Source organism: Dasypus novemcinctus, chromosome 5 (assembly GCF_030445035.2).
Source record: "Dasypus novemcinctus isolate mDasNov1 chromosome 5, mDasNov1.1.hap2, whole genome shotgun sequence".
NCBI lineage: Eukaryota > Metazoa > Chordata > Mammalia > Cingulata > Dasypodidae > Dasypus > Dasypus novemcinctus.
In genome coordinates this window covers 124,670,765-124,694,430 of record NC_080677.1, presented here as the reverse complement: position 1 = coordinate 124,694,430, position 23,666 = coordinate 124,670,765, and the positions used below count along the sequence as shown (strand labels likewise).

The window sequence follows — 23,666 nt, the reverse complement described above, 5'->3', positions numbered from 1 at the left end:
GAATATCAATATTTATACATAAATATAATAGAAAAGAAGATATAACAGCTTCCGCACTCAATTAACAGCTATAATAAGCTAAAATATGCCATAATGAGATAAAGACAAATCCTTTATTGAAAATGATGACCAGAATTGCCAATAACACCATTTATATTCTTGAAATAGGTGAATGAATGTCAAAAAAAAAAGAGGGGGTAGGGTCTTATTCCTCAAAGTCATGAGAACAGGTTCTGTTCCATGGAGCTCTCCAGATTCAGGAAGTTTGCCCCTATAGCCTGAGAATTAATTGAGTAATGATACCAGAGATATTTGGAGTGAATGATGATTAGATGCTGAGGGGGTTTCTTCTTGAGCTCCTGTTTTTGCTGAGACATTACGGTAACATCATATACTTACAGTAGGAAAGTATTAGGTATTGTAAAAGGGTAGGAGGTTTTAGGTATATGAAGTTTTGAAACAGTAGCAACCAAGAATACTTAAAAATAATAATTGGCCAGTGAAACGGAAAAATTGCTTCAACTAAAGGTATAAAGTTGAGTAGTTTCTCATTTCCTTTTTTATTTTCACTTTAGTATTATGAAATTTAATACAACCTTCTATTTAAAATCCATTGTTCCTTCAGTTAAAAGAATATAGAGCCTGAGAGACTGAGGAAAATAGTTATGGAATGGAGGTGAGGAAACTTGTAGGAGCAAAATTTAAGGAGTTAAAATAGACGTTTAGGCTATACAGAAAGGGAAATTTTTAAAAACTGCTATCACATTATTTTGAACCTTGACTGAAGTAAATCCTGGCGGTGGAACAAGGGTGGAGAAGCAGGCCAGATCTCTCAGATGGATGGTCTAGGGTACAAATCCTAAATTTGCCTGAATTTTTACAACTACCTGGGACTGGACTTCCAATCCAGTGTCCTTTCATTTTCATTAATCTAAGAACTAACCATTATGTTCAGCATGCTGCAGATTTCTTTTTCAAATCCGGAATCACAAACATTCTATAATTTACTCCACAGAGCTATCTAGAACCATAATAGACTTACCTGTCTATACTGTTTAGGATTAAGATAGTTTAAGAAGAATTTAAACTTAAAGGCATGATAAGTACTATGATTAATTTTATGTCAGAGCATGCATATTTTTAGGATTATTGTCAATATTCCACAAATCCCTTGTTCCTACAAACTATCTGAGGGGCAGTTTATCTGATAAGAGAAACAAGGTATGTGATAATACTATTGACTGGTTATATAGTGAACCTTTACCTTGACTCTCTTCACATGGTCAATTTCTCCTTATTACCTGATGAGGAAATGTAATAGGATGTTTCCACCAGTAGTAAAACCACTGAGCCGTATAGAAAATGCTTTTTTACATCTAGTAGAGGAAACCCCTCCTATCAACTCAATTATATTTATGTCACAGTAATTTAAAAGCTTATCAAAATAGCTAGTCAGAAATATAGTCATATTTCCCATTGTTCCATCCATGGATGTGTAGTACTGGGAGGTTTGGACAAAAGTAACCTGAAGCCACTAATAATCCCAAAGTGTAAATAAGGAAACAGATGAAAAGGGAGAGAATGGAAAGCAAGGGTCCAGACATTGAGGCCAGTGTCCCTCCTTCCCCTGGTGCTTCTGAACACGTCTATGTAAGGCAGCCTTGAAGCAATATTAGTAACTTCTGGAAAACCTGGAGTTGATAATGCTTCAATCAGTATAACCAGGTAAGCAAATGCTGAGTTTTAGGAGAATGTTTTTTTTTAATCCTCCACCCCCCCGTGGCTTTTTGCATGCTGTCTACTCTCTGTGTCCATTCGCTGCATATTCTTCTGTGTCTGTATTTTATTTTATTTCCCCTCCCCCCTTGCAGCTTGCTTGCTGTCTGCTCTCTGTGTCCATTCACTGTGGGGTCTTCTGTGTTCTAGTTTGTCTCCCTTCTTTTTGTTGCATCACCTTGCTGAGTCCTTTCTCTGCGGCGCCTGAGGGCTGGGCGGCACTCCGTAGTGTGCCGGTGAGCTTGCCTTCACAAGGAGGCCCTGGACACGAACCGAGGGCCTCCCATATGGTAAATGGAAGCTTAGCTGATTGAGCCACAGCCACTTCCCAGAACATTCTTTTTTTTTGAAGTCAGTCAAAAAAACTCTCAACCAGGTTGCTTAGGGGGAATAAATAAACCCCTAAATGAAGGTTTGTTCATGTCTTGGCTTTCTGGGTAAATTATCTGAGACCTAGACTGAAACATATCTTTGCAGAGCCGGCTCATTTTCAGGTTATGTTAGATACCAAAATCATTCTTAGTGTTTATGTTAGTTGTTTTATTCAATTATTCATTCAACAAATATTGATAGTAAATCCACTATATACTAGGAAATATGCAAAATTTACAGGTATAATGGAGAGCAAAACAAACTGGTCTCCATCTGGGCTTACATGATTCCAGGTGGTGAATAAATTATAAAAATAAGAAATATGTAGTATATAATAATATATTAGTAGTAATATGATATATTTATAAATATATTCGTACTTTTGTTTAATGTAAACCATTAGGGAGGTACCTTTAGAGAGTTTTTAATTGATGTCCTCCAATTGGAAAACTATATGCTACTACTTAGTGCTACAGAGTAGCACTAAGGATGATTATAAAGTAACCTCCCTCTTTTTTTTTTTTTAAGATTTATTTTATTTATTGCCCCCCCCCCCTTGCAGCTTGTTCCATTCTTTGCTGTCTCTCCTCTGTGTCCATTTGCTGCACGTTTTTTCTGTATATGCTTGTCTCCCTCTGCTGCATCATCTTGCTGCACCAGCTCTCCGTGGCACACGGGCCAGCTTGCCTTCACAAGGAGGCCCTGGGGCATGGTAGACAGGAGCCCAACTAATTGAGCCACAGCCACTTCCCCCTCTCTTCTTTTTAATGAAGTTCCTTGCTAATAATACCAAGGCCCTAAATTTGCATACAAGCTGAACTCTTAATTCCAGCTAAGAACCCTGCCAATATGTACTATAATGTCACAGTTTTGAATCATGATTCATAGCAAGCTTGTTACCACAACAAATGTGGATTGGGGTAGCACCTTTCAACATTCCTTTTGAATGCCTGCTAGTCCAGTGTTTCTTACCTTTTTTAAACCACGACCCTTTTTGGTAAAGATTAAAATATCACACTTAATGTTGTTTTAATTTTCACAGAAAGTTTTGTAATTAAAGTGTGTAATTGTAAGAATTTTTTTTTAAACTATACAGACTGCTACCCACTCTATCCCTAAGAATTTCTCATGTACATAATAAAACATATGAATATCTATGTGGAGTATAGTAACTTGTCTTTTTTTATCATTTCTACAAAATGATAAGCAATTGCAAGGGGGTAGAAAATGATCAGAGAAAGCAAGCATCCTAAAATGGAAATTAATTGGGCCCAATAGAAATTTACTGTAGTCTTTTAAAAAAGGTAGGCCAGGCTGCTTTTTTTTCTTTCCCATTGTAATTGCCATCATCTCTCAAACCCTATAGGCCATAAATTAGCTATAAAGGAAGAACCTAGATCATGAATTAGCTACTATTTTTGTATTTCCATATTACCCACAACAGCCAAAGTGTTTTTGGGGCTGTATAAATACCTACATTGTAAACTGAGTTTGTGGCTAAATCAAAATAGAAAGTAGATTCCTTTATCTTATTATATATCATATGCCAGAACATGTCTTTTGTAGTTTTTCACAAACAACATGCTTGAAGGTTGAACTACATGCAGGCATTGCACTGTTAAAAATTTAATGCCTTTGCCTACATAGTGTACCAATATAGTAATTAGCAGCATATTAAACCTCTGCATTTGAGGGTCATGAATTTACATTCCTGAGCCTGGTAGATATTTAATAAAGTTCAACATGAGTAATAAATGAGCCTTTTTTCTTTAAAGTAAAGACAGATTTTACATTGATTTTGTAGATCTTTTTTCGTGACATGAAAAAATCATTTACTAATTATGTAAGCTACATTAATCCTAAAATATATGATTCTTAGACTGCACATTAGAAGAGCCATAGGGAACTATTAATTTGGAAATTTTAAATACTACGGCAATATAGGGAGAAAAAGACTTATCAAAATGGCAAATTTAGTAAACAAAGTAAAATGTGTTTAGAAAGCTGAAACATATTTAAATCATGAGCCAAGAAATCAATTATTCTCTCAGGTGAAATGTGTAGGAGGGTCTGCACGATGATCATCCCTGTTCCTAGGGAAAAGTCAAAACATGTCTCTTGGATAAGGTGGAGGGAAGCTATCTACCAAGATGATTTTCTTTATCCCTGTTTATGGAAACAGGGAGTGGGATAGATTGTTTGTGCCTTTGGATTTGTTTGGAAGGATAAGACTCCTCTGGAATAAGACCAAAATAGAGAGATTTTTGTCAACCAGCTTACTGCCTACAACAAAATGTCTACAGCAATTTGACACTCCAGTCCAGTTTTGCAGTGCATACTGTTGGGGATGTGACTGCCAAGTCCATCAGTGAGTGGAAAATAGGGTACTACAGTGCTAATAGAATGAACTGTAATCAACATCATGATCACTGCTCATAAAGGAAGCTGTCCCAAGGCCAAAGATCAAAGGCAGCTGTATTCCAAATCTGTCAGATGACCTTAAGTCCTCAGGTAGATGGATTGTGTCCATCATCAACACTCAAAGGACAAAACCAAAAGGAGGCATCTTGGTGATTAATCCTTAATGAGGCCCAAAGATCAGCTAAAGACATTTTTTCCAGAATATTCAGATATTCTAGGTAGAAAAAGGGAAGGAATATTTGCTGCCTCCACATTGCTTCTAGAGAAAATGCCTTTGATTAAGAGTAGAAAACAGATGGGAGTGGATGTAGCTCAAGTGGTTGAGTGCCTGCTTCCAATGTACAAGGTCCCAAGTTCGATCCCTGGTGCCTCCTAAAAAAATGAAAAAGCATTTCTCATTGGAGAGTGGATGCGGCTCAGTGGTTGACCACCTGCTTCTCCTGTGTGAGGTCCTGGATTCAATCCCTGGTACCTCCTAAAAAAGAAAAAAATAGAAAACTGAGAAGTCACAGTTGTAGCCATTAAGAAGGTGGCTTAAAATGTTCCATCCAATACTGACTGGACCAAAATGAGTAGCTTATGCCTTGCTCATCAACAAGGCACCATAAAGACACAATTCAGAGGTGCTCTTCTCCTCCCAGAAACCCACCACCAGCTAGAAAACACACATGGTATTAGAGAAATAAGGGAGCCTAAATATCTGCAGAAAATACATGGGATTGTGTATTTATTAAGAATATAGATATTCTCAAATTATTTCTACATATGCATAATTCTTTGAATTATTTAATTCAAATTTAATAATTAGTTCAAATTTAGTAATGACTCTTTTTACCAAACATATTAAGACTTGTATATTTGCCTACATCATGCCAAATAAATATAATTTCTTAACCTGCTCCTTTGATTTAAATTTAGCTTGTACAAAATGTACAACTCAGTTTAGAAAAATGATTATTTTCAGTATAACAATAAAATTACCACTCTCCATCCCTCCCGCCACAAAATACTTCAAAGGTAAATGTTTTTTCTACATAAAAATTTTGTAACCGTCTTGTTTTTGGTGTAATCTGGTGGAATTCTACCAGATTCTTCTTTTTTGTGACTAAACTGTAGGAAAATTTATATAGCATATCCACATTTTCAAACAATTTAAACATTGTGGCATGCAGCTCAAATCAACTTTGATCAGCTATTCAAAAAATAGTTTTGGAATGGGTAATTTTGTACTCTATATCAATTAAAAAGTAAAATAAAATAAAAAATGTTTTAAAGCTTTGGTGAGCTTACCAATGTATTAAGTCCTGTAGTTTGTGTTGAGCAGCAAGAATAGGGGGCTACAATGGCATGAATATTGAATATTGAAAAATGGATTATTTAACTAGATGGGGAGCGAAAATAAATCAATCTTGAATTAAAGTAACTTGTTTTAAGAATGACTAATATTTCCAGTCTCATTAGGATATTCATATAAGTGAGATGCCAGCTAGTCCTATTTTGAAATATTATCATTTTATATCAGTAAAGAGGAATTAAAATGAAAATAGGTCATAATGAAATATATTATGAGCAAGCATATATACTTATAAGTTTATAGACAATATCTAAATCACTGTTTTATTTCCTGGATATAACAAATCATATCTTTTAATACATTTGCTTTATATCAAAAAGCTGTTTTTTCTTAAAAGACGGTGGTCAAAATCTCACTAAATGAAATTCTTTTTTAAAAAGAGCCTAGTGATTAACGAACTCTCTTTAATGGTACACATTCACCTACTATTTCTATTTTGTAAATATTTTTCAACAAAACAATGTAAAGTTATAATGACCACTGGAATTTTATTTTCAAGAGTCTCTCAGAGTTTCAGGCTGAGGGGTATCAAGAAGATTAACTTATATTAAAGGTGCTAAAGTCAAATCACATTGATATACCTAATAGGTTATTTCAAGTCTTATATATTCAAATGACTAATGTCCTTCAAAGTAGTTTTTGGGGATGCTTCCAACTTCTTCCAACCCTACTCATTTCGTTCATTCTTCTGATCTCCTCCCTCTTTCTCAAAGACTAAGAAGAATTACAGCTTTTCTCCTTCTTTGTAAGCTTCCTATAATAATCCTTCATCAGTCCTTATTCCTCCCAATATATTTATGCCTTTTCTTGAGCATAATGTTTTTGTGTTTTTCATTTGGCTGTCTGTCTGAGGTTATCCAATTTGATTGGTAAAATCTTAAAGTGTGTGGATTATGTCTCTTTAGCTTACTTTGTGTAGATGTCACCTGCAGGCTTAAGGTTGATGTTACATAATTATTCTATGCTACATCATATATTCTTGTCTTTTTTTACTTTTCTATGCCGTTTCCATTTGTATGATGTACTTATAAAATCTGACATTTGAAGGATGGAACACAAATTCTACTTTAAAGCTTCCTCAGTCCAGATGAAGTGATAATAATACAACAAATTTTCAAAAGTCTTTTGCAGACGCTAACTCATACATCCATTAGATATAACTGAGAACAGGTATTACCGGAATTTTGCAAATTGATCCTGAGGTCACTTGAGGAACATATAGCAAAAGTCATAGAAATAGAGTAGAAAGTTCATCTCTTTCATTTCAGGTATGGCACTGAGGCACAGCTACACAAAATGGCTTGCCGAATAGTCTACAGCCAGGCAGCATCAGATTGAGAGGACTTGGATCTGGGACTCAGTCATTTTTGCCATATTAGGCTGTAATTCTCACAGCCTATTATGGTTTAGTGGCAGACCAGGGGTCTTTTAGGACTGAAGGTAGCAGGGTAGAGTAAATCAGATCATAGCAGCTTCTGGACAGTCTACTAACATTCTCCTCATTGAGCACACATTTAAATCTGATACAGACTTTTCACCCAAAAATCTTGTGCCAGTTCTACCACTTACATTTAATGAAATAGGTCACATTTTGTGAGTATGGATTTTCCTCTTTATTTCTGAAACCCAGTATGATTTTTCTTTTTTTCTTAAAGTAGTTATAATTGGCTCTTTAACTGTAACATGGGGACTGCAAATAGAGCATGTTAATGATAGAATGCATTAAGGAATTCAAAACAGAAAAATAGTAACTTTTTTTGTTTATTTTAAAAAAGCATGAACATTTGAAAGTGCTAATCTTGGGAGATATTTTCTAACTGGCATAATTAGCTTTGATTTCTCCTTGCAGGGGCCTTTTCTTGGCTGAATCATAACATAGAAAGGAACATCAGAAGTGTTCTAATGAACACTTATCCAAGGGCAAGGGAAATGTGTGACTTCTGAGAAGGAAGAAGATAAATGCAGCCACTTTTCAAATAGAATTATAACAGCCCTTCCTTAGACACTTAAGTTCAAAAGAGGATTCTTTTATCAGGATATAGAGGTGATGAGTGCTTACCTTGTGAAGAATCTCTAGCAGATTCAAGTTTTATAAGATAAGGTCCTAGAAGAAAGCACTGCTGATGACTTGTTATCAGAGGCATGCATAATAATGAGTAAGTTTGCTCTTATCATTTTCCCTGGCACTAAGATGTTCTAGTAGATAATGTGGGTTAATTTTCAGGTCTTCTTGCATCAAGGAGTATAAAGTTGTCCTTTACACTTTGTTGTTGGTGAACTTCAATAAGTTGACAAAGGAGGAGCTTCTGCTCTTCCCACATACCAGGCTGTGTGCTCAGAATCTTTTATAAGCTCACCCAAGAAAGTATGACACAGATTTCACAGGCTGGATGACTTATTCCTAAATTTAGCACATATTTTCTTCCAATTTAATGTACTTCGAATCAACAAACATGTATTAGCGTCTTGTAATGCACTACTTCAACTTTGGGGAAAACAAAGGTGAACAAGAGGAAAGTGCTTCCCTTCATAAGTTCTTAGCCTTTTTATCCCAACTATTTCTCCCAAATTTTAATGCTGAAAAATTTCAAACCTACAGAAAACAAAATCTCTGTAACTGTCACGCATATTTTGCATTTTTCACTATTTGTATTTCCTTATGTGTGTGTGTACCAATGAAAAAATGCTAATAGTGAATTGATATTAGAGTTAGTATAGTTTGTTTTTTCTACAAATGAAATTGGAGTCCTATTTTCTTAATTTTCAGTAGCTGTTTCTCTAGACAGGCTAAGAATTTACAGAAAGCAAATGGCAGATATAGAGCATACAGCCATTTCCTTATGGTCTGAAAGTTAATGATGGCCATTATGTCTAAATTTAGCTCCTGGAACTTGACGTGATATTCCAGGATGGTAGAGAACCTTGGAATTCATCATTGTGAGTTTATGAAATGTTTGTCTTTATGAAATGTAAGTATTCACTTAAGTTAGAGTGGTTTCTAAGCTCTCACTGAGAGGTCCACTTAACTCTATTCCATCTGTCTGCTAACAGTTCTGTACTTCAGGGAAAACAGACAGATGAGAATCTGTTCTTTTTTGAGCTCTCCAAAGAATTGCCTTAACCTTTCTCAGTAACATGTTAGCGTTATCAAAATAGCTCTTGGATTTAACCTCTCTGAGCTTCATTTTCCATGTTTGTAAATTGCAGCTAAAATTCCACTATAGTTTGAGCATGGCCACAACGCTAAGTGCTTAAATAATGTCTTGAATGGGTGAGAATTATGCCCAACTCAAATATGGCCTCTTTTGAATAGCCTCTCCCAGATAAAGGTAGTCTACTCCTTTCTCTTTTGCTCCCTCAATTTTAGAAATGTTCTCGTTACATACGTATAACTTTATATCCTTCTTTCTTTCCTTATTTATTTTGACTAAAGAACTGGTGTCAATCCATAGCTTCTTTGAAAAGCTACGTCAGGAGCTGAGTTAGCAACTCCTTTCCCTTGGACTCAGAGTCCTTGAGGCCATCCTAAGGGCTGGGCTTTTATGCTGCCCGCTCCCCCCCACATCCACACCCCAATCACAGAAGAATTCATTTCCCACTTGAATATATAACCCATCCTGGCTGCCAGGAGTCCACTCCAGCCTCCTTGAGACCAGTCTCACACTTCTGTCCTATCCACTGACAACTGTTTAAATTGTAAATGTGTCTTTTACTAAAATGTGAGCACCGTAAGGGCAGAGACACTCTCTTTGTATCTCTGGTGCCTAGCACAAAGTAAATCCTTAAAATTAGCTGATAATAGTTCAAACAGGACAGCTCTTTTTTTATTATTATTTTAAAAGAAGATTATTAAAGTAGGGAGGGAAACCTAATCTGCTTTGCTGACAAAAGAACAGATGGAAACAATGAGGATGAAATTTTCTTGAAAATAGCATACTATGTGTTAAAATTTTGGCCATGCAGTCCACACAATTTCTTTGTGATAAAGCTATTATTATCCAAATTTAACAAATGAGGAAATTGGGACCAAAGAGTTAGTAAATGATTCATACAGTTAGTAAATGATAGAGCCAGGATTTGAACTTAGGTCTGACTCCAAATTTATTAACCTCATTGTGTGGGTTTTTGGTGTTTTTGGTCTGTTTGTTGTTTTAATTAAACAGACCGTGCCTAAGCAGATAAATCATAATATCATACATGTGCAAAGAAAATGAACATTTCCCTCTTTTTTTCCCAATGCTTAGAGCATCAGAGGCCCCCATTATATACCTGTCACCCAGCTCAAGAGCCACAGCCCACTAAATTAGCTTACAGTGATAAGGTAGGCAGGTAACTGGGTATAAATGGCTCCCCTTAATTCTTACCCCTTACCTTGACACAAAAACAGTTGAATAACTGATTTCTGCAAATTTGCCAGCTTCTGCTTTCTTAGTCCTCAGTTCCCAGTTTTGAGAAAACCTAGTGCTGTACAACATCATTTAAAGCAACAGGATATTAAGTGCCTAATTCTCATCCTTAGCTTTGGAAAAGTTAACAATTTGAGATAATGGATGAAAATGGTAAAATCTATCTTAATGTTTCTCTGTGGGTGTGCCCCTGGGGCCGTTAGCTAGACAGCTTTCGCCTCAGTGAGGCAAACTTCTCAAACGGGTTGTGAGTGACGACGGGGCCCCGGTAACACACAGCCAGGTTAAACACACAGTAACCACCCCGGAGACGCAGGCTCGTGGCGCAGGTCTGGTTTATTGGGGAGGGAGTACAGCTTATATAGGCAGGGGTGGGGGCTTGAGGTGATGTGTCAATTACAGATGGGCTAAGGGGATTGGGATAATATGAAGCAGCTACTTGATGGGATGAGGCAGATTTGAAGTTGGCGCGCGGGCTTCTCTGGCGGGAAGCTGGCTAGGAAGAAGGGAGGTGCCTTTTGTGATAGCCATTGTGTATGCTTAGCGGCCATTCTGGCTACATGTTGTTTGCCAGCAAGCTCACCAACATTTCTCCTATCTTTAGGTTCTGCCATTTCTCTAAAATAAAAACCCAAAAGTTAGGTTATGTGTTTTTTTCCTCTAATATTCCTCATTTTTAATTGTAGTGGAATAGGAATGTGAGCAGTCCTCATTGGTCATTACTTGCTACCAGTAGTCTTCTTATGAGACTATTAAGACAATTCAAAATAATTAGTGACAATGGCTTTGAAGTAAATAAATGAGACAATTTTTTTGAGGTTCTCTCTTTTTTAAATTTATTGAAGTATATCACTGATACATAAGCATACATAAACAATAAGTGCATGGTAGTAGTTGTGAACTTACAAAACAAACTATATAACCTCATAGAGGGCTCTCATACATCTCCCTACCACCAATACCTTGCATTGTTGTGAAACATTTTAAACTAATTATTAAAGAGCATCCTAAAATATTACTACCAACCAAAGTACCTTACACTTAGTATATTTTTCCCCCAACCAACCCTATTATTATTTTTATATTATTTACACATGAACACACATAAACAATAAGCATATAGTGAAAGTTGTGAACTTACAAAGCAAACATGCATCACATCATACAGGGGTCCCATACATCAACCCACCACCAACACCTTGCATTGTAGTGAAACATTTGTTATAAATTATTAAAGAATATCATCAAAGTCTTACTACTAACTATAGTTCTTATCTTACATTTGGTGTATTTTTCCCCCAACCCATCCTATTATTATATTATTATTTTTTAAATATATTTTCATGACAGAGTTGTAAACTTCCAAAACAATTATGCACATGTACAGAATTCCCATACAAAACCCCTCTATCAACACACCACACCATGGTGGAACATTTGTTATAGATTATGAGATAATATCATCAAACATTATCAGGTCCATAGCATAAATTTGGTGCACTTTTTCCATACTCCCCCATTATCAACACAGTACATTTTTGGCATAGATGCATGGATATTACATTATTATTGTTAACCACAGTCCATAGGTTTCCCATGCTTTTCCACATTCCCACCATCCTGCAGTAGTGATATACCTCTGCTATAGCTCACAAAGGACATGCTTGCATCTGTATCATCAACCACAATTCTCATCCATCTCTGGTTTTACTATGTTAGTCCATTTTGTCAGATATAAGTATAGCTACTCTGGCTTTTGTTTGTTTTGTTACTGCAGGCATGGAATATCTTTTTCCAGCCTTTCACTTTCAATCAATTGGTATCCTTGGGACTAAGGTGAGTTTCTTGCAGACAGCATATAGGTGGCTCATATTTCTGCCAGTCTTTCTTTTGCCAGTCTTTCTTTTGATTGGGTAGTTTAATACTTTAACATTCAATGTTATTACTTTAAAGGCAGTACTTATTTCACCAATTTTGACCTCTGGGTTTTATCTGCTATTTTATTTTCACCACTTGTTTGAGGCTTTTAGTTACTTATACTGGTAAAATCTTTATTTCTAGACTCTCTTTCAAGCCTCTCTCTCCTGTCTTTTCTTTTCAGACTGTAGCACGCCCTTTAACATTTCTTGCAATGCTGGTCTCTTGGTTACAAACTCTCTCATTTTCTGTTTATCTATAAATATTCTAAACTCGCCCTTATTTTTGGAAGACAGTCTTGACACATATAAGATTCTTGGCTGGAAGTTTTTCTCTTGCAGTATCTTAAATATATCATACCACTGTTGTCTTGCCTCCATGGTTTCTGATGAGAAATCAGCACTTAATCTTACCGGGTATCCCTTTATTTGTTATGTATTGCTTTTCTCTTGCTGCTCTCAGAATTCATTCTGCCTTTGACATTTGACATTCTGATTACTGTGTGTCTCAGAGTTGGTCTATTTGGATTTATTCAGATGGGAGTATGTTGTATTTCTTGGACACAGACATCTAAGTCCTTCAGTAGGGTTGGGAAATTTTCTACCATTATTTCCTCAAATATTCTTTTTGCCCCTTTTCCTTTCTCTTCTCCTTCTGGGACACCCATGACACATATGTTTACACATCTCTTGCTGTCATTTAGTTCCCTGAGACCTTGTTCAATTTTTTCCATTCTTCTCTGTTCTTTTTTATGTTTACTTTCAGAGGTCATTTCTTCAGGCTCATGAATCCTTCCTCCCTATCTTCTCAAATCTGCTATTATATGATTCTAGTGTATTTTTAATTTCATTGATTGCACCTATCATTCCCATAACATCTGCTATTTTTCTATGTATGCTTTCAAATTCTTCTTTGTGCTCATACAATGTCTTCTTAATATCCTTAATCTCTTTAGCCATCTCATTGAATTTATTAAGGAGATTTGTTTGAACATCTATGATTAGTTGTCTCAACTCATGTATGTCATCTGGAGGTTTATCTTATTCCTTTAACTGGGCCATATCTTCCTGTTTCTTGGTGTGGATTGTAAGTTGGCATCTTGTTATCTTGTTCACTAGATGTGTTTATTCTGGATGCAGCTTCTCTCTTTAGTTTAGGGCTTTCTTGCCTTTCTCCCTTGCTAGTAGGAGACAAGGATGTAGTTGGTGCTATAAGCTGTGGAACTTCAAGCTCCCTCATTTCCCCAGGAACTGATGAACCTTTTCCCAGTTTTCTCCTTTGCCAGGGGTAGGGACAGATCCACAGTTTGTGTAATAATTCAAGTCCTGCAGGCCTAGACTGTAGTTGCCCAGAGAGACTTATGAAGCTTCACACCCTTTTCTCCCTTGCCTGGGGCAGGGATAGAGTTGCAGGTGTGGGCAGCAATCTATGCTGTGCAGGTCCAAAATGACTGCATTTGCCCCAGAAGGCTTCTGACTATTCAGTCTGTGCCAGCTGAATGTCTCTGCAGTTACCTGGATAGACTGGTGCAAAGCCTGCCAGCTTCCTCCCTACTAGAGGTGGAGCTGAAGCCTAGGCTAGGGCTGCAGGCTGATCTGGGTAAAAGAAGCCAGTCCCTACCTTTGCTGTGATTTTCAGTCAGCCCCACATCACCTTATGCCAGAGGGAGAGTCAAAATGGTGGCTACCAGCCACTTTCTGACTTGGTTCAAACTTTAGCTCTTCTTAGGGTTATACTTTAACCTGCCAAATTTATTAATCATTTGCTGAAACTGGTTCCCAACCGTCTCTTTCTCTCACATTTTTGGGAAGTGGTGCTGCCAATTCCAGCTATGGAATAGTTCCCAAGGTAGCTTTTGCCACCAGCGAAGGATGGCACCAGCCTCCATGGGGTGGAGTGCTCTACTTAACGAATCTTCTCTGCAGATGGGCAGTCTCTTCTTTTCATTCCTTCAAGGATGCTCTAGGATGCTCTTCTGGTCTCCTGAAGCCCCTACAGGTTCTTTAGATAGTTCTGGGTAATTACTAACTGCCCTATAGCATAGCGAACTCTAGGAGTTCTTTACTCTGCCTCCATCTTGCTGGTTGTCCTCGAGACAACTTTTACATTCATGCAGAGCAAGCAGTTTTAGGTTATATTTATCATCATGTGGTTGCTTAAAATTTTACACATATATATAAATTTTATTCTTGTCGTTCCTTAAAAATAGGATTTGATATGAATGGCTGCTTGTAGTAGAGTAACTGTGGTTGTTACTTTTTCTATGCAAAGCAAAGAGTAAAAATGTTGTATCTAAATTCTTTATTGTTCAGCCAGCTGAATGTCAGAAGTTTTAGACAAGTCTTCTGGGGTAGAAATGAAGAAATAATTTGTTTTTCACCTATCTATAAGAAGTTTTCTGTGTACCAAACTCATGTATTTTACTTCATGATTGATCCTTAAATATTTTAGGGGTGGAGTTTCAATACTAATTCCTGAAAAGGAAATTTTGCTTCTTCTTGTGTGCTAATAAAACCATCTCAGTGTTTTTACTAATTTTGAGAATTAGACTGCAACAGGATTTTAGAAAAAGCCAACAAGTAAAATGGAAGTGTTTATCCTTGCACCTTTCCCTCATAATCTAAAGTCTATAGTCTGCCTTCAGAAAATTAGAAAGGAATTCATGTGCAACTTCAAACTAGAAGGATAATTTTGTGTTCTTATCCTTTAAGCCCAGTTAAAAAAGAAAAAAGAAAAAAGAAAAAAAAAAAAACAACCAAAAAACCCACTATGGTTTTAATCTAATTAGTTTCCTGAATCTTAAAATGTAATAGGCAGGCAGGCCTATTGAAGCACTCTAAATTTAAATGGAATTGCCTTTGCAATAAAGTTTTCAATGCTCTCCATCTTTTTCCCATTGATCTTAATTGGGAAGAACTTGAATCCCTAGGCCTAGGATGGATCTCAGGAAAACATCTGGTGTGCACCCTGATTCCAGGCAAGAAAAACCAATGCTTCTCAGACAGAAATTCCAAGTTGACTTTGCTGTGAATTCCTGTGAGCATCCTAGCCTACTCTGTATGCATTTAATACTGTCTGGATTTGTTCATTTAATTTACATGCATATTACTAGTTTTTAGAAAACTTCTTGCATGAAAAAGGTAATGGTATATGTTATGCTGTAATAACATTTCTAACTTTTAAAATTGCCTGTTCCAGATTTCCTCAGAAAGATAACAGGCTCCCTCTAGTGGGAAATGAATATTGTAATTATTATTTCATCAAAACTGTGTGACTCCATAGTTAGGTTTTGCAAGAAGGAAAAGGGATCTCTTCTGACTTGAGCTCCTCAATATTTATTTATCTTTGAAGTTTAGCATAGGAAATAATATTATCCAGCAATGTTTAAAGGACAGTCACAAATCCTGCAGAGGAAGTGAAGCTAAGAGAAATGAGGGTCCCAATCTGTGCCTAGGCATTAACTTCAGCCAAATTGCTAGGGGGGAAAAGCGTATATAGACACACACACGTATAATATATACATATTCATGTATAAGTATCTAAATGTTTATACATTTTATAAGTATATTTTTAATTATATAATTTAACTCTTAAGCTATTAGATAATTGAGTAGTTTAAGCATTCTCATCTCTTGCTCTCATTTTACAGCTGAGCTTTGGTGACTTGCTCAAGATTACACATTTCAAAGACTACTTTGGTCATTATTTATCATTTTTACAGAAAGCCATGTTCTGTGGTCATTCCAACCTTATAAGAAAAAAATTGATGTTTTATTCTTAGAACAGTAAATGAACACTTATACAGCATTATGATGTGCTAGGCAGTGAGCAAAATACTTTGCATGCATGTCCTTATTCGGTTTTCATAACAACCCTATGTGGAGTTACTACTATTTTCCCCAATTTACAAATGTGCAGTAAAGGCTTAGAAACAAACAGTGGCAGAACCAAAGGTTGACTAGTGATGGTAGTGGTGGTGGTAGCGTGATATCAGCTTTCCTCTCCCAGTAATTCCTATTGGTGGCCCCCTCCACAGTTCTACCATTAAATGAGATATGATCAAGGTAACCTAATATTGCTTGCCAATAAGCAAAAGCAGCTTCAAGACATATCCTCCAGGTCCCTGAGCTCTACCCATATTGCAGCCCTAAATGTCTCAAAGTCTGACGCAGTCACTGATTTCCTGGGTAAAATGACCTGATCCAATGAGGTACAAGAGGAGGGGAGAAACCATACTACACCATGGTGCCATCTCAAAGCTCTTTAATCTCAGAGATTAAGATGGCCTCTGTTTCCTAGAGCTGCAGTGTCAAAGTGCCACAAACTAGGTAGCTTAAAATAATATAAACTTGTCTCTGTTCTGCAGGCTATAAGGCCAAAATCAAGTTGTTGGCAGAGCCACACTCCCTCAGAAACCTGTAGGGAGAATTCCTCCTTGCCTCTTCTAGCATCTGCTTGCCAGCAATCCTTGAGTTCCTCAGTTTATAGATACATGGCTCCAGTCAGTGCCTGTCTTCACGTGGTCTTCCCTGTGAGTCTGCATCTCTTTTCTTCTTGTAAGGGCACTGGTCCTATTGGATTAAGGGCCCAAACTTCTCCAGTATGACTTCATCTTAACTAATTCCATCTTCAAGAAGACAGAATAAGGTCAAAATATCCAAATTAGGTCACATTCTAGTGATGGGAGTTTGGCAGAGACACAGTTCAACCAATAACAGCCTTATTCAGCCATGCCAATTTTATTCTGTTTGTGATTGTTTTGAAATAAAAATAAATTGTCTGATTATGCTAAGTGAAGTAATCCAAACACAAAAGGACAAAAATTGTATGATTCCATTTATATCAAATATCTGGAATAAGAAAATGCATAGACAGAAAGATTGAGGCTGAGCACAGGGGAGACTGGGGAGTTATTTTTTAATAGGTACAAACTTTCTGTGTGTGGTAATGAAAAGATTTTGGTATTTGCTGATGGTAGCACAACATTGTAAATGTAATTAATGTCACTGAATTATACATTTAAAAATGGTTAAAATGGCAAATTTTATGTTATATATATGTTACCACAATAAAATGTTTAAAAGTAAAATAAAATAATTAATACTGTCCTAGTGTGATAACATGTAAATGAAACTGGAAAATAATACTCTGATAAAAAGAAAACTCCTTCAACACTGCCCAGAGTGCAGTGATGATAATTATAAGGATGGGTGAACATTTACTGAGAGCTCATCCTTTACCAAATTGTGTTAAGCCTTTTTCAAACATTATCTCATGGAATTTTTACAACTAAGGAGGTATGTGCTATTATCTACCTTTAGAGATATTATGTTTGGACTTGCCCAAGGTATTAGAGCTCTGGACTCTTAGCTAATACAGTGTAAGTTACCTCATTAAATTTTGATTATTTTTATTTGATTAACAAAGAATTACATTTCCTTGTTAAACTTTTCTTTAACCACAGGACTGTCAATGAGATGTGGGTACACAGTAAGGCTCAATAAATATTTGTTAAGTGATTTTATCTACTATGCTTCATTTAATTACCAAGATATGATTTACTTTTGTGTGACAGGTACTGGGGATACATAGTCTACCCAAAAGGACCTTATAGTAGTGAAGTTTAGACAACAAATGAGGGGCAGTGTAGACACTGTCAGACAGTAACTGTCAATTGTTGACAGTCATTCTACACTGAGAAAGGCTCTCACTAATCAATTTTTTTTTCTTTTTTTTTCTTACAGCAGATCATGTGCTTGGCTTTGGAATATTGGTCAGTACTTCTAATACCTATGATGGATCTGGGATAGTGACTGTGGAAACTGATCAGCCACTCCTCTGGACCATGGCCATTAAAAGCTAACCTATTGACTGGCATCCATGGGTGTGCCTCTACCTTACCTCATCACCGATGATTTATTGATCAAAAAGAACAGTTCACCTGGGTTTACCAGAATCTACGCTTCCCTGGGAAGCCTACTCATTTTAAAGATGTTAATGTATAGGTAATCCAGGTAACATTATAAATGACAGATCTGAATTTTACAGTGAGGCAAAAATCATTATTTGTTAGGAAAGTAAATAAGCTCTATTGCCTTTAGTTGGAAACTAATGCAAGTCATTCTTTTTAAAATTCACTACTGATTATTCTTGTGCTGTCAATCATTCCTTTTATCCTAGAAAATTGTTTTTAATTTTGGAGCTAATAAAACTCCTTCTGGAGTCTAGCACATCACTTGCTCCTGCTGCCCATCCCTGCTTTTAACAAGGCTACTTCTGAATATCTTTTAATATTATATTTCCCTATATAATTTATATCACCTCTCAATGAAAAAAAAAAATTCCTTCTAATTTGGGGTGTTCAAACTAGATGGGGTTTCCTGAACCTCTTTCCTTATCTGTAAAATGAGAAGGGTATCTGAGGTTCTTTCTCTCAAATTGTAAATACTGGCACTTTGTTGTAAGGCAGATACGATTACTGACACAGGTTAAACATCCTGGGCCACTGAATATATTCATATTTCTTTTATAAAGGGAACTTCTTCATTAGACTTTACTCATTACTATGTATTTACTATACCAAATGTTGCCATACAAACAATGATTCAAACCTAAACCTGCTCAATATGTTTTATGTACACAGAATCCCTAACTATGTTGCTGTAAAGAAAGGGACCAGGAACTGTTTTTTCTCTTGGTGCTAAAAACTTGAATTATAAAAGGATAGTGTGAGGCTTAGATTATAGATAGAAAATGAAAAGGGTCAGTAGAACTATAATGCAATTCTCAACAGTTTCTCATTTCTAAAAAAGTAAGTATTCAAATACATGTGAGATTGAAATATGAATATTAAATAAAAATATTTTAGTTATCAACGGCAAGTCTATGGTCAGTTTTTAAGAAAATCTGTTTACTGTATTCCATTATAAACAACCTCATTGTTTCCATATGAAAAAAAGTTTTGCCCAAAAGATGATTAATATTTGCAGTTTCACTCATCTGAATTCAAAGAGCAATCCAATACTATTAGTACTTTCTCTAATCTCTGTCCATGAAAGTTACTCTCTATATCACATGTACCAGGTATTTACACTTAATCTCTCTATAAACTGCATCTGCAAAATGGAGATTACATAGAACACCAGTTGTTTACCTTGTAGACTTTAGAAAGAATGGAAAAAGGATTGCTTTCTAGGATATTTATATGCTGTTGACAAAAGAGCCAATAGAGAAAAAGAAGTATCTGTTATAGTGGAGAAAGTGAAGAAAATTGGTGGAGGAAGAACCCTGGGTAGATAGGATCAGAGCCCAGGTGAGTGCTGTAGTTCAATGCTGTAGTAGCGGAAGGTACAATTTTAGGTTCTTCTCAGCTCATGTGCAGAACCAGAGCTTCTACACATAAATTGACCAACTTCCCATTGACCACAAAAACAACTGTGAGGACAACAGGTGTGTCAAGCATTGGCTTCTGAATTAATTTAACTCTAAACCTCCCACAGAAAAACAATACATAAGCCAAAAGAAAGCGGCCAGGGCATTCCCCAGCACTTGTATTTACTTTCTAATTCACTTAGAATTTGAGGCCCAGCCATGTTTCCATCTTCAGTTTCTTAAAACAATATATTCCTTACTAGAAATACATCCACAACATATGAAAGAAATATGTTATTTTAAAATTTTACTACAAACAATTCCATGTCCTATTTACCCTGAAATATTTAATCAGTATTACTAAGTGGGTATTTATCAAAAGGGATATAGTTTGCTGAAGCTTAACTAAGAATTGAGGGGGAAAAAGAGAGCGAGAGAAAGCATTAAGACATCCCACACTACAATTTATGGATCATGCTATAGTCATTTAGAGGCCCATGGAAGCTTCAAAAGGATAGGCCACCTCCCTCAGTTCCTGCCAGGCTACTAAGAATTAGGTATTGGTCTTATTAACTGACTCCCTTCCGTTACCTTAAAACTTCCTAAGTACAATTCTGTATATTTTTTCCTTACTATATCATTTAAACAAGAATCCATTATTTTTTAATGATAATGAGTCTGTAGGCAGAGAGATCTCAGGTGCACCCACTAAACTACCTAAGCGCTGTCAGGTGGTTCTTACCTGCTGCTTTTCAACTCAGATCCTGACCTCCAGCTTGTAGCCATAAAAGAGAAACTGGGGATTGACTTCACTAGGAAAGTGGCCTCTGCTCCTTGACTCTTTTGACTCCAACAAGTTTCTTCTTTATAGTCAGATTTCTAGCTTTTATTAATCTGGTGTCTGTCACTCAACAATGACATCTGGCTTTAAATCACTTATTAATGAAAACAAATTCTCTTCAGACAGCAGAGGAAGTCGGAAAATGGCTGCTATTGAAAACCTGGAGTCACAAATGATGTCATAAGTGATATATGTTGTCCAAGGAATTGAGGGTGGAGGGAGGGGGCAGGTCTAGCAGAGTAGCATATCTTCATTCCTTAATTTCTGCTGAGAAACCTAACAGAGAAACAGCTGTTTTCTTTTAGGAAGGGAACTAGGGCCATTTCATTTGTTACAGAGGATGAGTCAGCAAAGAGGAGAACTTGACAGCCTGGGTATTCAAAAAGGCAAATGCGGAAGTGTTTGTGCCATGCTTCTTTGAGTGTGGAATGCATTTTAAAAACAGACTGTGCATACTACTCATGCAGAAATTCATACCTTCCAATGCTTTACTTGAACTATCAAAATAAAGTATTACATGGATTTGATGTAACTGAAACTGATGACATATGCCAAGTCACTAAGCAGTAAGAATCTTTTCTTCTCTAACACTCTGAGACTAAAAGGGGGGTGGTCTGAATGGTGACTTTCAAGCTATATTGACCATGACTGACTAAGAAATATTTTATAATGTGACCTGGCACACAAACACATAAAAATGAAATATGCAGTGCATTCTATGTTAAGGAACAACCAGAAACTTATTCTAAATTGCAAAACACACCTAATAGGAAAAAAAACATCCATAAAGAGATTTTTTTAAATGTGCATGTTTGGGTTTTTCCATTATTCCCCCTGCAAGGGTTTTGCATTGAGCAAGCAAAATTAGTGCAATATGAGCAAAATTTTAAGAAAAGACTTTCTCAAAGGATTAATATGTTCCATCAATAAAGTATTTAAACAATATGCTTTGTACTTGAGATGATTTAAATGAGTTATTAAGAAACCAGCACATTTGAGCAACTTCAACTTATTTGCCTCATAAATTAATCAAGGTCTCATACCAAATATTTTTCTACTGATTCTCAGTCTTGTTCCATTGTCTTTATTAAATAATAATAGTTTTTTCCTTCTGTGTACTAAGAGGGAATTCCTCCCAATATCAGGAAACTGTGGTACAATTTGGGAATGTTAATAAAATCAATTCAACTCCATCATGTAGTGCTTAAATGATGTCTAGAGCTTTCTATTCAGAATGAAATAACTGATCCTTTTATCTGTGAATATATTAAAATTGAAACTACAAGGCCAAGCAGAAATTTCCTAGCATATACATGTTTTCCCTTCCTTGCTTATGGCACATTTCACTTAATCAGCCATAGTTTTCATTTCTGATGAACTCCAGCCTAAGCCACAGAATCCATCTCAAAATAATAATAGTTATCCAGGAAGCCATTGTCAATTATTTTCCATTGGCTTGGTATCCCCAGAGGCCCAGAACTAATGTGTAATTTTATCTCTGTACACAAAACAGTTACAGTTATAATCCAGGAAAAAGGTCATGGCAGCATCACTCTTCTTTACAGGTAATGGATAAAAAATAGATCCAAGTAATTGTTCCCTGTGTATTTATTTCTACCACTGAAAGCAAGACCTTTGTACACAGCAAAAGAAAAAGAAAAATTAATGCCATCATTGAAAGTGACTGGAAAAATATAAACAGGACCCTGAGTTCATCTATAATTGAGAAATAACAAATTTCTCATAATAGACCCATAACTAGCACCTGAGAAGAGAGAGAATAGAATACTGAGTTGGTCCAAAGGTTAAAAAGGGTATTTAAATTAATAGTCAAAAGGAACTGGTAAAAGAAAAGTAAGGTAACAAATCACAGCTGAAATATTCCTTTGAAAAGACTAGTGAGTATTTAATATTTTTGAATAAATATTGGAAATTATGTGTATAAAGCTCTGTAGGAAATTAACAGAGGGTCCCAACTAATGGTATAATTAATTTTTTGCTTAGTTGCTTATTATGCATCCTCTGTTAGATTATAAATCCCTTGGGAGCAAGCACTTTGTCTGTTATGTGTTATATCTCCTGCTCTTGAAATAGGGCCTTGTCTGTAATAGATGTGCAGTAAATATTGTCCCACTAGTACATCAATTAACCACCCCACTTGTAACCATGCCCAAGGTATATACTGCATGACTTCTCTAGTCCTTGAAAATTATTGTTCTTTCCCTTCCATAGATCCATATTGGTCCCTATCTATCCAAGCTTTAAAGTATATGCTAAAATTGCCTTTAAATTATTCAATTCTGAAAATAAATGTCCTAATTCTAGATTGTATAGATCTGGTGTTACAGCTAATTCTCATTAATCACGGTAGTTATATTCTATAAAGTCAACACAAACACTGAATTAGCAAAAACTGAACCATTGTTTCTAGGGGAAATATGGGGCTAGGTACCTTTGTGCCTCTAGTCCAGGGGTTCTTAACAAGGGGTCCGTGAGCTTGAATTTAAATTTTTAAAAAATTCTTGTGGGGATGTGTTAGTGCAGGTGTGTGGTATATTTATTAAATAATAACACAATATAGTAAGGACTTAGTAAGGGGTCCGTGGTTTTCACCTGGCTGGCAAAGGGGTCAGTGGGAAAAAAAGGTTAAGAACCCTTGCTCTAGTCGCATTTCATCAACCAGTAAATACATATACTTGTTTCATGTGTGTTTCTGTTTAAAGATACATTATTGATTATATATTGCTGATTTGTTAACATTGAACTCCTAGCCAACAGCACTGTAATTCATGTCTTAATGAGGTTTCTCTAACGATATTTTCTCCATCAAGCGTATCACATGCTTCATGCATTAAGTAACACTGAATAGCCCTTCAGCACTACACTTGAGGCCATTTTAAACAGTAAAATTATGAAAAAAGCATACAATGCAAAAGATGTGGCACTAATTAGACCACAAAAATGACATCTGTTTACAGTAGGAGAGCTGAAACAATAAGGCAGAGCATCACATTTTTTATCTCAGCTAGGAACATGTGCATTGGCAATTCAAAATTTTCACCACCCTGTGCATGTCCATGAATGACTTCAAAAGTACCACAAGTATATAGTGTACCAAAAATGTTAGCAAATGAGGGAATCCACTGTGTATACATTCTACCACACAAATCTGTAGAAGGCCCACCCCCATCAAGATGGTGGAGTATAA

General features: G+C 36.1%; 1 protein-coding gene across 3 annotated transcripts in view; it reads left to right on the top strand.

Moving 5' to 3' along the window:
* The window catches only part of TPK1 (thiamin pyrophosphokinase 1), a 293,158-nt gene extending 271,507 nt beyond the window's left edge, over positions 1–21,651 (top strand). For 2 of the 3 annotated variants that reach the window (XM_004461903.4, XM_058297511.2), the window contains one exon: positions 17,991–21,651. In XM_004461903.4, coding sequence (XP_004461960.1) covers positions 17,991–18,109 — 119 coding nt within the window. In that variant the 3' untranslated portion in view covers positions 18,110–21,651. The remainder of the gene's footprint in view (positions 1–17,990) is intronic. The other variant, XM_058297512.2, reaches the window with a different exon arrangement.
* The last annotated feature ends 2,015 nt before the right edge of the window (positions 21,652–23,666 follow it).